The sequence below is a fragment of the Panthera pardus genome, unplaced genomic scaffold (assembly GCF_024362965.1).
Source record: "Panthera pardus isolate Hobbes unplaced genomic scaffold, ASM2436296v1 HiC_scaffold_27, whole genome shotgun sequence".
Taxonomy (NCBI): Eukaryota; Metazoa; Chordata; class Mammalia; order Carnivora; family Felidae; genus Panthera; species Panthera pardus.
Window position 1 is genome coordinate 43,540,246 of NW_026526843.1, and position 17,001 is coordinate 43,557,246.

At 41.9% G+C, this 17,001-nt stretch overlaps 1 protein-coding gene across 2 annotated transcripts; it reads right to left on the reverse strand.

Annotated features, from left to right (window-relative positions):
* Positions 1–201: 201 nt before the first annotated feature.
* On the reverse strand, positions 202–16,277 carry PLP1 (proteolipid protein 1). 2 transcript variants are annotated; one of them, XM_019431789.2, is made up of 7 exons: positions 16,116–16,277; positions 7,402–7,588; positions 6,447–6,603; positions 5,066–5,234; positions 4,459–4,532; positions 3,400–3,465; positions 202–2,290 (listed from the first exon to the last, which is right to left on the reverse strand). In XM_019431789.2, the coding sequence occupies exons 1-7, from the start codon at positions 16,117–16,119 to the stop codon at positions 2,219–2,221; spliced, it is 729 nt and encodes a 242-aa protein (XP_019287334.1). In that variant the 5' UTR covers positions 16,120–16,277; the 3' UTR covers positions 202–2,218. The 2 variants fall into 2 exon arrangements, with proteins under 2 accessions (XP_019287334.1, XP_019287333.1); XM_019431788.2 differs by having other exon boundaries at positions 6,342–6,603.
* Between the last annotated feature and the right edge of the window lie 724 nt (positions 16,278–17,001).

Sequence of the window (17,001 nt, forward strand, 5' to 3'; positions counted from 1 at the left end):
CCTACTGGGTTTACTTAGACTCTGTCTCAAGCTATAAAAATAGTAGTGTTTTATCTATTCTATATTTCAGAAAATTGTTGTCAGAATAACATGGGTGACCTGAAAAATAAATGAGCTTCTTGAACACAGCACAATAAAGGTCTAATTATTCGAGTTTCTATTGTGGAGTTAAACAAAATAATTCATTCAAAGGACACGATGTTTGATTGAGAGCATTCTTAATTTTATTTTTCTTTAATTTTATAAAATACATTTTGTAAGATAAGTTCCTAAAAGTTTATCCTTTATGTGTGTTAAATTGAAATTCTATATCAGAAATGAAGGAAACACTTTCAGTTAACTCTCTTCATGTGTGTATACGTGTGTATGTATGCGTGGGAGATTTTCAGGGAAGGGTTGGTTATTTGTTATGTTATTAAATCAAAACAAAACACAAGATATGGATTACTTCACTTTCCTTGATCTTGATTGGTTTCTCACAGAATCTTTTCCATCTCCTCCTTCTATGCAGCCTTGAAGCTTATCTTGTATACTGGTCTGAAGACAAATATTAAGTATATTTTTGTAAATATCTTACATCTCCTTAAACGTTGCTGAAACCACTTTGGAGGAGGGAAAACAAAGTAGCTCTTTAAAACAAAAGAGCCATCTACAGTAATATCCATAAAATCTTTCTTTCGATAAAGACCACTCAGCCTTTTCTTTTTTAACCCAAAGTTAACAAACACAGAAAGAGAAGCCTGAAACCTGGGAGATATTCAAGTTTCAAACTCTTTCCATATTTCCATTTCCATGGAGCCTGATGGCTAAGGCATTTGGTTATATAATCTATACTAGGAGAATAACCTGTATGTTAAACCTGACTCTTTACACACCAAGATAACACTGCTAAATCAAATCATCCCCCACTAGCATAAAAAGAACAATCAAATAAGTTATTCAAATTGAGGTTCAAATTCACCAAATCTGTTTCGACCAAGAGCAGAATAATTTGGAGAAAATCTAGTAGATACATGGGACTAGCCAATTTTAAATATTATTTGCAATGTTTAATGTTCAATGTTCATCTATTAAAGAATCATAATCAAAGAATCATTTCCTAGACCTTTCTGGTACAACCCCAAAAAAGTGATAAACAAATTGGAAAATGTGAAATATGCATCATTCTGAAACAAATCAAGATCTTCTAATTATCCTCTATGACTGAATGGATAATACCCCATGAAAAGAGCACCATTGTGAAGATATGACAGAGGCCAGAGTATAGAACTAATCAACAGAAAAAAGACACGCTATCTGAAGAGTTAGCTATCCTGTGTCTACCAGAGGGCTAGCTCAGTTTACACCGTTAGCCACTAACAACTGCTGCTCCTTCGGTCAGCCTTTTTATTTCATATGAGCTAGGTTCTCTCTGTTCTCAGCTCCTTGGAAACCACAGGGTTGTCATGGTAGCTGTTATCAAGGAGAAGGGAGTGAGAAGATGCTGACAACACCTTGCCTCTCTTCTCTAATAAAGTGTAAGGCCAAGTGCCCCCTTGGGCTACACAGACACTACACTCCCTTATGCTATAAGTAAGGTTGGCTGAGTTAGGGCTTAAATAGTCCATCGCCATCAGGGTCAGTGCTCTCTTTCTATGGGTGAAAGATCCTTGCTTTGACCCTTTTCTCCCAGATGCAATAGGTAGATTTGGGCAAATGCTCCTATTGTTTTGTCTGCATTTTTTTTCTTCTATCTTCAGTGGTAAGAGGGAGACAGAAGTAGGTTCTTTGTTTTGTACACCAAGGAGAATATATTTGGCCCTGATAGGTGTCAAAGGGACCAGGTACATCCCTTCTCTCTACCTGAGTATCTTTCTTTCCACTTTGTTTCCATCGGCGGAAGTGCCTGAGAAGAAAACACTTCCTGGTCCTCAGGAGATGCTTGAAAATTGAATTAGAGCCTCCATTTCTTTGTGACTTGCAGTTGGGGAGTCACCATCTGAAGAATGTCCCATTTCTAGCAGGAGCCAGCTGTGAAGCAAAATGACTAAAAGAGGTACATAAGAGGGGAGAGTCCATAGAGAGACATTAATCACCACAAGACTCTCCTTTCTTGTTACACTCATCAAGTAAGAGGGCCAATCAGTGGCAAAGGCAAAGAGTTAACATGGGAGATGAAGCATCGTAGGCTGTGTGGTTAGAGCCTTGCTATTAGAGAAAGGGAAATTTCTACAGGAGATCAGAACTTGGTGCCTCGGCCCATGAGTTTAAGGACGGCAAAGTTGTAAGTGGCAGCAATCATGAAGGTGAGCTGTAGGAACAGAAGAGAAAATGCAAGTGAGAGTAGAAAAGAAAGCTCTCCCTCCTCTAAAGCTTTTTGGGTATGAAGAAGGATAGAAATAAAAACAGTTAAATAAAGGAAAAACCCCTTATCTGTGAAAAGCAGCGTGTCTCAGGCTTTTGTCCTACATACTTGACTAGAAGTTCTCTCTGAGACATCTCCTTCTAATGGCTCAGGCCCAGAGAATCAACTCAACAAGGATTTGTTGACCTATGTTAGGCCTGGCACTGGATTTTCCTCAATAAAGTGAACAATGCATGGGCTCTGCCATCATGCTATCCACATGTCTGAGTGATCTGGAGTCACAGGCTGCTTGCTGCAGACACACAGCCACAACATGCAGTACAATCCTCCCTGTTTAATCTATTACAGAATGAGGAACAACTCAAGTTTGTATAAAAGCTTCAGCAGTAGAAGCCAGGGGGGTTGCAAGCTCATCCTTGAACAGTCACTACTTATTTAATGACTACAGATGAATTCCTCACCCTTCAGTGCCCTAGGTTTTTAATCTGAACAATGAATGCACTCCATTGACACTGCACTGTAACACCATCAGCAGGACCTGGGGCATAAAATCACATTATAGTAATAACAGTTTATAATGTTAGAAGGTCCTCCCAGTATTTTTAGGAGAGTACCTAAATCCTTTGGAGAGTGCCCAAGGTGGATTCATATTTATAGCATATAGAATTCCAGGCTTTGGAAAATCATGTTTAGTAATGTATCAATGTTCTTGTCACTCATCTGACCAGGGTGTGTTGAGAATTAACTGCAATTTATGATTGCAAAGTACTTGGCAATATTACATGCTCTGTAAATGCTAAATATTATCATTTCTGACTATTAATCTCTTACCTTCTTTTTCCTCACACCACTTTGCTTGTTCCTGTCTAATTTCCGAAGTTTTTCCACCTTGGTAACCCAAAGTAGAAGTTCATAGTCTATACCTTTTTTTGTCTCTTCCCAGGAGCTTCTCTCAAGCATTTCAAGGTTAGGAATCTATCTTTTTGCCTTTCAGCATGGCTGTACCCAAGCTATCCCAGGACCATTTATTTGTTTAGATCATTCAGACAACTCACCAGGGAAACCAGTGTGGCTGCAGCTCCCACAAATGCAGCAATAAACAGGTGGAAGGTCATTTGGAACTGCAAGAAAATGCAAAAGGGAGAAAAGTTTCTTGCAACTGCAAAAATATGTTCTGCTGTAAATCATGAATGCAGCTTTCTTAATATGTTAACATCTTTGTGCTAATTCTGCATCTATAACTAAATTGCCACTTCTTTGCATATAGGCCTCCTGTTCTTTTTTTTTTAATTTTTAACATTTATTTATTTTTGAGAGAGAGAGAGAAAGACAGAAACAGAGTGTGAGCAGGGGAGGGGTAGAGAGAGAGGGAGACAGAATCTGAAGCAGGCTTCAGGCTCTGAGCTGTCAGCACAGAGCCTGATGCGGGGCTGGAACTCACGAGCTGTGAGATCATGACCTGAGCCGAAGTCAGACATTCAACCGACTGAGCCACCCAGGTGTCCCAGGTCTCCTGTTCTTTAATATACATCACAACACCTAGTCACATAGCATCCAGAGCACGGAATACTCATAAAATATTTTAATCAACTGGTTCCCGACAGTTATATCCAGGATTCCAAAATTTAAAGTCACAAAGTTTTTAACTTTTAAAGTTACTGCCATCTTCCTCAAGATTTACTTTTATTCCCCTGCCTCATTTGTATATGATATCCATTCCCAATACAGTGTTTTCCCTTTCAAATGTACTTTTTGTTTTTACTTCTCATTACAGATGGAAAGATTCCAAACTGAAAGTGTTTTGTAAAACCTATGAGTGTCTCCATGCACAAATCATTTTCTTGATAAGGTTTTTAACTAAAAGAATAAAATTTTTCATTTGGGGGTTTTGTCATTAAGCTCTATCTTTTCCTAAAGCTACAAATTTCTCCTTTAAGGAAGGAAGTCTTGGAATGGAAAGCTTTCTATGCAGCTCTAGGGAAAATAGATGTTTTAACAGCTACACTCAAAATCCAGCAAAGAGAAGTTGTGGTTTTTAAAATTGAAGGCCTTGTGTAGAAATTTGTATGGTACTAGCCAATTACATTGTAAAATAACTCAAATGGCCCACTCACCTCAGCTGTTTTGCAGATGGACAGAAGGTTGGAGCCACACACCTTGCCAGGGAAAGCATTCCATGGTAGAACACCTGAATAAGACACACAAGTCAACCAGGGTGAGTTGTGGAGTTGTGGGCTCCATGAAGATTTTCTTTCAGGGCCCTTCTTCTATCCTTAATCATTCTGGCTGAAAATTTGGGTCCTACTAACAATCACAATCCCTTTTTTTGTAAATATTTGCCAAAGAAGAAGAAGAAGGTAAAGGAGGAGGAGGAGGAGGTGGAGGAGGAGGTGGGGGGGAGGAGAAGAGGAAGAAGGTGGTACTGAACAGTTGTGTAATCTGGTCTTTGTCTTTGAAATGTGCTGCTTCTGGGTTGGGAACAACAGTCAACCAGGCTAGAGCAGTGTGAACAGCCAAGAAAATTCCTACCACTTCCAAAAGAAGTTCCCTTTCAAGGGAAGAAGTCTCTCCAATTTCAGTGGAGAAGGATTAAAAAACTAAGAGCCAGGCATCCATAATATTTTCCCTTATAATTACCATCCTCATTATTCTAAGTAAAGGACAAAATATATAGTGCTTTCACAGGGGGTAGGAAGCCAGAGCACCCATATCCTAACTTACCATACATTCTGGCATCAGCACAGAGACTGCCTATACTGGCAGAGGTCTTGCTGGGGAAGGCAATAGATTGGCAGGTGGTCCACGTGTTGAAGTAAATGTACACAGGCACAGCAGAGCAGGCAAACACCAGGAGCCACACAACGGTCAGGGCATAGGTGATGCCCACAAACTAAAACAATTGAAATGGGGTGGTTAGAAATCAGCATCAGCCTGGAGATGTTGAAACACAAACTAGGAGATCCTGGAATGGCATGTGCCAGATATGAAACCAGATTCCAGAGATCTCCACCAAATTAAATTAGTAAGCAGGGCACCTCTGCCAACTGTCATGGGCAGTATCTACTAGAGAACTGGCCCCAAGTGTGTTGGAGGGTGGGGGAAATGGGTGGGGGTTGGAGTGAGGAGGATCCCTGGGTTAGAGAGGCTTCGGGAGATTTTTTGGCAGATAAGGTGTAAAGAAATCAAAACAGATCCTGAAAGAAAGTCGTGCCATTTCTCAAACCTTAGGCTGAGCTTAGAAAATGTTCCTCATCATAGGACTTTGATCCCTAGTCATTGAGCAAAGCCAATAGGAGATTTAAATATCAAATCCAAAAACCTTTCTAAGCCAACTGCTGGCCACAGAAGACATCACCATAATCCATAGATGTTCAACCCCCAAAGGATCTTAACTCTAGAGATGGAAAACCAATGTGTATCTCAGTAGAAGCATGGATAGCCCTCAGACAAAGATGAAGCATTAAAAATGCAGATCTATGCTAGTTCCCTCTGGGACCTCCAACAGAGTAAAATCCCAGAATATTGTGAATTCCTCCTTGGAGTCAATTATTTTTTTCCATGATCCACCCTCCCTCTCAGATCAAGCACCTGTATCTCAATCCCATGAGTAGCATTTTAGACTCTTAGGCAGTCATATCTAATCTTGTTGTGGTCCCCGCTAAGAGGAGAGTAAAGGAATACCAACAGATGTCTTAGAAATTGTCTGATTGTATGAAGTGTCCACAAAACTTATGCTTTTTCTTTCTTTCTTTCTTTTTTCTTTTTTCTTTTTTTTTTTTTTTTGAATGAAATTTTCTAGGGAACTTTTGAAAGTTGACGCTAAGCCAGCTGGGCACCACGTTCTTCCTGACCTTCTCGTTCGGCTGTAGCCATCACTTCCTCACTCAAAAGCCAAGCCCCTAGAGAGGGCTCAGCCTTGGGTGGGGATGAGGCCACAGACTCACGCCCAATTGTCCCCCACCCCTTGTTATTGCCACAAAATCCTGAGGATGATCACCTTGTCGGGATGTCCTAGCCATTTTCCCAAACAATGACACACCCGCTCCAAAGAATGAGCTTGATGTTGGCCTCTGGAACCCCTCCCCTTCTGGCCCCCTGTTACCGTTGCGCTCAGGCCCTTGCCGCAGATGGTGGTCTTGTAGTCGCCAAAGATCTGCCTGACTGCACCGGTGGTGTAGAAGCCCTCAGCCAGCAGGAGGGCCCCATAAAGGAAGAAGAAAGAGGCAGTTCCATAGATGACATACTGGAAGGCATGGATCCTGCATTAACATATAGACAAAATATATCAGGAAATCTTATTGAGGACCCAGCTAGAGCCCTTCTTGCAAAAGTGAGGTGGACACTTGAGTGGGCACCTAAACAAGGCTAGGGATTCTTTAGGAAAATCACTAGGTTCCTCCTCAACCTCTCCACCTTATCTTTATTGAAGTAAAGAAAGACAAAGAGCGTGGCCAATAGCACATGCTCCTCCACCCACCCCTTGCTTACCCTGTGACCTGAAGAACTAGGACTCTATTCTCCTTGGCCTGACCCTTCAGAGATATTCCTTCAGTAGGAGAAAGAAGAGAGGAACTAGACCAGGAGGAGGATGGATGAAGGAACAGGGGCCTAATATGCTCTAGGAACAGGAAAGTCTTAGTACGGGGGCCTGAGCAGAATCAAATGGTATATCAAACCAAGAGCAGCAGCCCCAATCTGTCCAGTCATTGGACCTTCCCTGAGTTCTCCATACCTATCACTGTAGAGGCTCCAACTCAGTCAATGTTAACCCTATGGGCAGAAGTTAGAACATGTGGGACAAAGCAAGTGCGGTGGGTGTGAAGGGGCAATGAGAAGTGGACTAGCCAGCAGACAACCCTCCCATTTCTGAATTTGGCACTTCCCCCCATTTAGGACCTTAGATGAGGCATAGGTGAAATCTGCAAACAGAAGGAAGACTCAGAAATCCTGTCTGGCTCCACACTAATCCCCTACTAATCATTAAGGTACTGATGAGTCCTGTATGTCTCCAGGAAGAGACAGAAAGAGAGAAGGGTTCATGTAGGACAGGTACTTACACATTGATGAGATACTCATAGTCCTGGTAGTTTTTGGAGAAATAGGTCTCAATTAGCTTTTCTGTGCCAGTGAGTGCTTCATGTCCACAACCACAGAACAGTGCCACCCCAAAGAAACACAACCCGGTGGCCACCAAGGAAGCAAAGGGGGCCCCTACAAGACATCTTGCACAGCACTCCAACAAGCCTGGGGAAGAAGAAGGGGAAAAGTCATGTATGTTCCCTGTGTGGCTTGTGCCACTCATACTTCTTTGTCAGACAAGTCAAGGTCCATGCTCACATGCACAGATGGAGTAGTCACCCCAGATTCCAAAAGCAGAAGAGTCTGAGCTTTAGGGTTCTGGAATGTGAGATTGACCCCAAAACCATTACTTAGCTGTATTCTCTTTTTTTGGACTTTTTTTTAATTTTTAAATTTTATTTAAATCCAAGATAGCTAACATATAGTGTAATAATGATTTCAGAAGTAGAATTTTGTGATTCAGCACTTACATAGAAAACCCAGTGATCATCACAAGTGCCCTCCTTAATGCCCATCACCCATTTAGCCCATCCCCCACCCAACACCCCTCCAGCAACTCTCAGTTTACTCATGAAAATAAATCCTTACTTTTAATTCCTAGAATGTATGTGTTTCTTTGATAATTAGTCATTGAAGGGGCGCCTGGGTGGCTCAGTCTGTTAAGCATCTGACTTCAGCCCAGGTCATGATCCCACAGTTCATGAGTTCAAGCCCCATGTTAGGCTCTGTGCCGACAGCTTGGATCCCAAAGCCTGCTTCAAATTCTGTGTCTCCCTCTCTCTCTTCCCTTCCCCCACTCGCACTCTTTCAAAAATAAATAAACATTTAAAAAATGTTTTAATAATAATTAGTCATTGAAGTAGCATGCTAGGGAGATTAGGCAATCATCCTCTCTTTTCTTATCATTCTGATTTGTTTGTTTTAGTCATTTATCAATTCTAATGGAGTACTTACTATTTGCCCAGTATTGTGCTAGGTGTTATGTGGGATGTGAAAACATAAAAGACATAGACTGTGCCATACGAGAATCTTTTGTTTACTAAGGAATAATGAGCTAGGTAGATCTAATATTTTCAACTAACAATTTCAGACAGCCAAGGAAATGGTTACAGAAGGTAAATAAGAGTTCCAGGAAGGGATGGGTGCAAGCCAGAGATATTGGTATTGTCAGACAAGATTTGAGCCTTGGAGAGCATTCCAGGTGGGAGAAACTTTGGAAATTGCATGCTCCTTGATATTCCTGAATACTGTGTGTATTTGCTGCATGGAATGCTTGCTTCTTCATCATCTAGAATGTTATGTGGAGAGCAGTCCAATGGGAAGAAGGAAATTGGCAGGGAGCAGGGGATAGTAATGGGAGGGTTACTATTGTTCACAGTAATAAAAATGCAAGCTTAATGATTTTTTAACACCTTGCATGACTGATTTGTCCCCCTATAATGCAGCTTGGCCAATGTCTGCACCCTCAGGCCTACACTGGAGTTCTGTCAAAACAGCTACAAAAAAACTCTATACAAAGTCAGAAAAACATAAAACATCTTTCTGGCATGACGAAAACACACCAAAGCCTAGGAACACAGGTGTCTGAAAGTGCTAAGAGTCCCTGAGATCCCAAGACCTGTTACCCCAAGCCCCATGCCAATGTTGCTGAGAAAGAGGAAAGGCACACAAGAAGTCATAGGTTCAGAGAACTGCTGTGCCCCAAGTACTAGCCCCATGTTCTAAGTGCCACATGGAGCAAAACTTAACAAATGTCAAGTAAATGGCTGACTAAATGAGGAAAGGATGGCTCCTTCTGGCCACTTGGCCATATCCCAAATCTATACCTATATCAATATCGATATCAATATCAATATAGATATAGATACACATACATATGCTATCTGGTTTTATACATCTATTCACATATCATACAATATATATGATATATGAATTATTTTGTACATATATCATATATATATGGATTATATACAAATATACAGCTGATGTGCTGAGAAGCTGCTTTTGAAAAAGCACTTTGGAACGCCTTATAAAAAGAAAGCAGATTGTGCTAATTTCTACTTTTGAATTTTTATTCAAAGCTCACTTGTCCATACCATTGTAGCAAGGACTAGGGGAGTCCTTTGCCCAACCCTCTTAATACTAGTAGTTTCTTTTTAGCCCTATGTGCTTAAACATCTGTTGGTTTGCATGGCTGATGCAATGTGAACAGATTTTGAAGGACCAAATTATCTCTGATGGGAAAGTTGAGGTAAAGGCATTTATCTCTGTTCTCAGAGCCACAGAATGAGTGAGTCCTATTACCCATCATCCCATAAAAAGACAACACTTCCTTGGTCCTCAAAGAGCCTCTTCCTCAAAGATTCTGGTATGTGACACCAGAGATGAGGCTCAGGAGCTTCAGAAGCAAGCAGAGTAAATAGCTAACATTTGCGGCAGAACTGAATTTTCATCCTTTTCTAAAAACTGAAGAACTACTTTCAGAAAATTTGGCCTCTATGAAAAGCAATCAATTTGTAGCTGTGCTGCTGTAAATGGAGGCAGAGTTTACTTAGTATGAACTTTGCAATAATGTTTGGGAAGAGTGTTTCATCAGAGCTGGCCCATGGTGTGTGTGTGTGTGTGTGTGTGTGTGTGTGTGTGTGTTTGTGTACGTGCATGTGCACGCATGCATGCATGCATGCAAATGTGCACATGCACACATGTATATACCAGAAAGAAAGACACAGCAGGTGAAATTGATCATTGTTCTCAGGAAACATTAGAAAAATTGATCTTCCTCTTTCTCAACAGGTTAAGATACTAGATGCATCCTGTAAGTCAATAAAAGGAGCTTGGAAATAAACAGTGCTTTCCTACTCTGTCTATCCAACTCTTTCCCACCCCCAAACTCTTAGACTCTTCTAGTAAAGAAGGTCTCTGAAGCCTGAGGATGGGGGGAGGGGAAGGTCCGTGACCCCACTGTTCCCTCTCTCCCCAGCACAGGGTCAGGGCTTGGACAGAACCCTCCATAGCTCCCTTGGACAAAGAAGCCTTGTTTTTCCCTGAGATCTCAGGAACCTCATTGGTATTCTGCAGGGACCTGCAGGCCTGGGGGTGGGGAAGGGGGTCAGACCCAGGGAAGAATGGCGGAACTGTTTATTTAGCCCAGAGTAAGGACAGCCATCCACCCTAGCAAGTGACTGTCCTGTGTCACTCACTCACCCAGCTTTTTCACCCTGGGAAGAGCTAAACAGTCCAGGTGTGATTAGGGATGAAGGAATTTGAACTCTTGCTAGCCAAACAGGGAATCCACTCTAAGTTTTAGTTAATATCCCCACCGGCATTGTAAAGATAAGGAAAAATCCTCTTTAGTGAATCAAATCCCTTGATAATCATCCAAAAATAACCAGAGTGTCTTACGGAATATCTTTACTGAATGATAAAAGACTAAGCCTTGGAAGCAACTCTGGATCATCAACTGATACACTTTTTTTTTTACATATATTTTTCCTCTATTCTCTTAGACCTCAAATAACTTAGCACCCCTTTTCTGTTCCTCTGACATTCAAAGCAAGGGTCAAGAGGGACATAGGTTTTAATGAATCTTTAATGCGGAGTTGGAAATAAATGGCCCCAGATAAATCTATCACTCTGGAGCTCTACATAGTTAAAGTATATCAGCATACACATTACATGTCAATTTCTTTATAATCAAAATGAAATGTTGGTTCTGATGCCATTTAAGTTCAGCAGAAGGGAAGAATCTCATTCAATCCATCCAAGCAAAAAATCAACTTTTGGATTCCGAAGGGGAAAAACTCAGAACATGCAAAAAAAAATGTGTCTTCATCAAAGTAGTTGACAATCATAACGTTCTGAGAAAGGTCCACTGGGTTCACTTTGATTTTTTACAGCCCAAGAAATATCCTTGGGAATGTGTGAAGCCACAAGCTCTACATTTCAGTACCTTTCATGGTTGAAAGGGTATTGGTTTAATTTAGGAAGGCTATAATGGATTCTGGAGAAGTTCTCTGGCTCTCTCAAGAGACATGCTCATGTTTCCAGGCTAAAGACAGACTTTCACATGGTATAATTGGCATAAAAGAACTGTATAGTAATAACATTACCCAGTGCAACTCAATTGGATTAAACTGCCTGACTTTGGTGATAAGTTATAGAGAAAAATAAATACCTTTCCCAGTGTTTTCCTTTCATTTCTTTTGATGTGGATTCAGTACAATTATTAAGCATATATGCAGTAAGCTAGGCATTGTGAAAAACAAATGGGAATTATAAAGCCTTGTCCCTTTCTTCAATGACATTTCAATCTTGGGGAGAACAAACTTGTGTCTGTGAATCAAAGACCAAAGCTACCTATAACCTAGTGTTAAAATGTATACGATCAAGTGCTCTGGGCAAAATGTAAGCAAAAGGTAAATACTCAGTGTTGGCTAGATTTATCTGCAAACTTCCAAAATGAGTCCAATCAATCTGTGATTGAACTTCAAACCCTTCTCACCAACGCTTTTCAGAGGAATCTAACAAAGATCATCAGGACCATTGTTACTCTTATCCAGATCCATGTCCATCCAAGGGATTGTGTTGATCCTGATGCTGTCTCTTTAAGCAGGAGCCAAGAGCTCCCAAGCCCTCTCTCCTTTCCTATGCCCTGGGAATGCCTCAAGGACCAGCTCCACGATGGAAATTCAGTGTGAATCTGGGAACTCATCAAAGGGAAGAGAGTAGGGGCTTTCATCGAAAGAGATGGTAGAAAGAGACCAATTGTGCCTTGCACAATTCTCAGCCTGTCCCTTGAATCCAGCTGACAAAGGGAAAGATAGAAGAACCCTGTACAATAGAGCTAAACAACAGGCAGGCTCATTGAGCAAAAAACTGGCCCCATCTCCCTAAGTCTCTAATCTGCACTACACTCTTACCCTCCTCCCAGAACCCACCCCTAACCTCACTCCATGAACAGAGGCCTCCTTGACTGGGGCCTATAATGGTTGACGGGGCCAAGATGCTAGAGCAGCCGTGACTGGTACTGGGGATGGATGAGGATCAGTGGGTGGGTTCTAGGAGTAAAACAACAATCATCAGGAGTTCCAGAGACAAAGACTTTTCTTCTGGCCTTATCCTGGTCAGACAAAGCCCTGCCTATAATCTCGTCTTCCCTACATGAACTCAGCACCTATACCACATTCAAGTGCTGAAAGGGGCCCTGCAGCCACTGGAGCATGGAAGTCAATCCTGCTGGATAGTCGAGTTATACGGATAAAGTTAAATAAAAAAGAATTTCAGCCTCTTCTTTGAACAGAAATTATATTATTTTTACCATAACAACAGCATTTGAGCCAACTTGTTTCCTATACCCCCTACTCCTCCCCAAACACAAACACACACACACACACACACACACACACACACACACATATGTGACGATTTATGCCCAAACATATGGAGGTTGGAATAGAACCTTGATTGTTAAACTCTGTCCTTGATACATTTTCTTCATTTTGCCCACTTATGCAGAAGTGAAAAAGTACCCGGCAATAAGCTAAGAGATAACATTTTCTATACCTTATTCCTTATGTCAGTCTCTCACCATTTTTTTCCTCTCTCCTTGGTTGCAGTGTAAAGCTGATCTGGGGAACGTTGTTCTCTTACTTGGGATATCACTGACTCTTTTCCAGATCCCTGCCTAGCAGAGAGCTCAGAGGCAAGTGCAGATCTGAGATATCACCCTTAGGACCATTTTCAAATAGCCAAGGAGGAATTAATCAATCGGTACTTGTTGAACTTTTGAGGTAAGTTTGACACTGGATAGGCCCTAACAGTGGGAAAGAAAGGGAAACCTGCTCTGTTTGCATTCCAGACTGATGTGACTATTCCTGACCATATCGCTGCCCTGACTTCATCTTCTCTGGATCTGAAGTTCTGTAGGCAAGGATGGCATGTCTACAGTTGCTTTCTTTCAAGACCAAGAACTATACCCTGAGGATGGTTTTCAGGGTTTCAAGATAATACACAAAAAGGCAACAGGGAAAAAGATGCCACTGGCTGGGTGCCAGTGCCTTGATGGGTTTAGACACTATATGTCCCCTCCCACCCATCTCCCAGGGGGTTCTTAGGCCTTATTACTACTCACATAGCTTTGAAAGATTAGTTCTAGTTGTCAGGCTGTTGAGTAAACTTCTGGCTTTCATAGTGCAGAACCAGGGCAAAGGCTCCTCCAAGCAGAGCAGGCCTTTCAGTCTGCCTAACTCTCCAAGATCTCCTCTGGCTCTGCAAGGCTAAGGTGAGAAATGGGGTGGGGAAGGCTGTCCATCATCATTTTGGTCAGTGTCTCTAGGAAGATTAAGTGAGTGTGCGGTTTTGGATCTGGTTTCTTTTTAGCTCTTGGCAGTTTTGTGGCATTCTTGCCATCCTGGTGGGATTCAGTTTGTATTCAGGAATTCTGTAAAATTGGACCCCTCCTCTGCTTCCACACTTCTTGTCTGAGCAACCCTCACTTAGTCTGCACCAGCCAAAACTATACTTACTGCTCGGCAAAGAGCCACCTTTGGAAGGAAGCATCACAGTCTGGTTACCAGGGTAACAGCCACTGTTCTCAGACAACAGGCTTGCAGGAGCCAATGTTTTGCTGTTCAGAAATGGCATTGTGTTACTGAGCAGGGAACAATCAGTTACTGCTCTTTAGCTCTTTTCTGTTTCCATTGTTATCCCAAAGACTCATTTGGAACATTCCCCTCCCAAGTTGGGAAAAGGTTTAATGAACTGTCATTTCCCCCATAAGCCTTCTGTATAGAGAATACTGAATTCAGTGTTCTTCTTTGTTTCTCATCCTATAGGATTCTATCTGGTCGACGTAGTTAGCTCCCTGTTTCTGGAGGTGATTAAACAGAGACGGTCTATTATTTATAAAGTACTTGAGATATTTTGTTATTGAATAATTGGAAACTCAATGGCTACTCTGTTATGTGCACCTGGCCCAAGAATTGCCCACCCCCAGGATCTGGGATCCAATACACAACCTCAATTTTGCCCTTATCTGTGGCAATTTCCCCTGGAGGAAATCATCCAACCTCCATGATATAGGAAACTGTCCCTGTGGTCACCTCATTTGTTCCTGCCTTTTCCTCAGGGCTTTCATCCTCTGAGGAAGTAATATTTAGCATCATTCTTTACTCCCTTTCCATTTTTTAATTCACAACCTACCCAATCAGCTGCCCTGACATTATGTAGTGTTCCTGACATTACCAAGGGTAGGAATTGAGTTTCTCCAACATTCACCTCTCATCTGGCTACACTGAGTTGGTCAAATGATTCTTACCCAAGTGCACAAAGTGTACACAAAAAAAGTCCAAACCACTTTGGAAAGAGTTAAGAGTCAGCTTATACATGCATTATTTTATAATAAATGGTATTATCATTATTTACAATTGTTATAGAGCTTCCCCATTTTCAAAGGACATCCACAACATTAGTACTTGATTTTCACAACCCTGCAAGTAGACAAAGCAGTTATTGTTATCCCCATTTTCCAGAATATGAAGTGATAATTCACAGTGACCAACCCAAGGTCATGAAGTTCATAAGTGGCAGATATGGGATTCAAACCTGGTTGATTCTAGCCCTGCCCTCTTAATTATCCATGTTGAATACATGCTTCAAAAAGCTCTCTCAGGATGAAACAACCTAAAGGCTGACACCAGCTTAATATAATTGAAAACTGTTTTCCGTGGATGTTCCTGTAGTCTTCTGGGTACTATATTTGATGGTGAATACATACAATAATTGATTCTCATTTCACTTGGGATGTATTCAAGCTGCTACTCTTCTTTTGCCAAATGTGAGTGAGCAATGTCTACACATCTCTGTGACATCCTGTGTGGACAAAGACCCTCATGCTCTATACACCTTGCTCTAAGTAGACACTATGAAAGACCAGATAGCTTCTCTCTTTATTCATGGAACCTGGAGAAGCCCTTAGTACTAAACCAAGTCAGCAAGATCCCTAAGGTCCCAGCAGCCTTCTTGTCATAGGAGCATAGGAGGGATTTAGAGTCTGAATCATGCCCTCAGAAAGGCTAAGTCTATGATATTAGTTAGATATGATCACCCATATATGTACACGTGCACACACACACACACACATACCCTACCCATATCCATTGAGGCCTTTATTTTCATTTCCTGAACCCGAGATTGGCCTTTTCAGCCATAGCCAAGCCTGAGTTCCATCTTGCTCAACTCCCCAATTTCCTTCTGATGTCAAACGGGGTCCAAATTTCATATCAAGCAAGCAGTCATTTTATACATCTGAAGGCTAGCCAACACTCAGTTGTCACCAGAAGAACCAGGGATGTCAGCTGACCCAGTCATTACCAGGGCCTAGGAACCGGGGAAAAGAGAAGGTAGAGGGAAGTGAGGGGGTAGGAGGACACATGACCATATCCAACCCTCTGGGCACTCTCTCCAAGGACCTGTGGTACTCTCCACGTGCTGCTGGAGTTCTTGGGCAATAAAGCATCATTCTCAGTACAGCAGAAAAGGAGTTAACCTAATTGAGTGCTAAGGAATTAAAGACAACAAGTGCCAAAACACAGCTTATTGAAACCATTGGAAACCCCGAACATTAAAGTTGGAAATTGTCTTGCAAATTTCTGTGCCTGCTTGAATCTTCCATGCTAAAGTTTTTGAAACTCACCCATGTCTTTGGAACTCTGACTCCAAATTGTAGCCGGCTGGCTAGTCTGCTTTGCGGCTGACTTTGTTCAGCTGGAAGGATCCTGGTCTCTCCAGTCTCCTTCTTCGGTCCTTTACTTTTTTCTGAGTATCTTTGTCCTCTTCTCCTGCAATGAAAAGGGCTTTCTGATTGACAGCCAACCCCCTTAAAGAGACAGGCCCCGCTTTCCTCCTCCTCTCCTCCTCCCCTTCTCCTCCCCTTGTCCCCACCTCCTTAGGGATACTCCCTTCTCTAAGAACTCCATCTTCTTTTTCTGCCTTTCACTACCAATTGTTTCATTTTCTGTTTTTCAGTTTTTCTCTAAGCCTTGTCTGTGAGGAATTTCACTCTGATGCAGAGCATCTGGAATGTGGTTTGGGGGTAGAAACAAAAAGAGGTCCTAGGAACCTCCAAGTGATGCTTGGGTCTATTTGGTGTGGGATGTTGCAGTCCAAGTGTCAGAAGCCATAGAAGCTGTAACCATGGCCAGGGGCTCAGGGTCAGAAACGTAGATGTTATTCCCAGAGTACTTCCAACTCTGCCCCAACTCCACCTCTCACTCTTAGCTGCTCTTGGCCCTGTCTACCTTTCCCCTCCCCCCACCAACTCCTTAGCAAATAAGCATCCATCCTCTACCCAGCTCTAAGAAACATAATTGAGAAGAAAATTTTGTCTTTTAAAATAATTTCTTCCAAATCCTTCTTGGTTTCAACTAAATGAGGACAAAACACAAGCTGTTGATTCCACGAACAGATTTTGACCAAGCTGGGGGAAGCTACAATTGTAATGATTTTATAGAAAGGATAACAGAGACCCCAAAGAGGTGACAAGACCTATGCAAATTCACAGAATAAGGTAAAGAGAAGGT

Excerpts from the sequence above, each read along its gene's own strand:
- PLP1 (XM_019431788.2), bottom strand. Across the intron at positions 4,533-5,065 it reads TGCTGATGCCAGAATGTATG|GTGTTCTACCATGGAATGCT; the intron begins GTAAGTTAGGAT and ends TGTCTTATTCAG. Across the intron at positions 3,466-4,458 it reads CCATCTGCAAAACAGCTGAG|TTCCAAATGACCTTCCACCT; the intron begins GTGAGTGGGCCA and ends ATTTTCTTGCAG.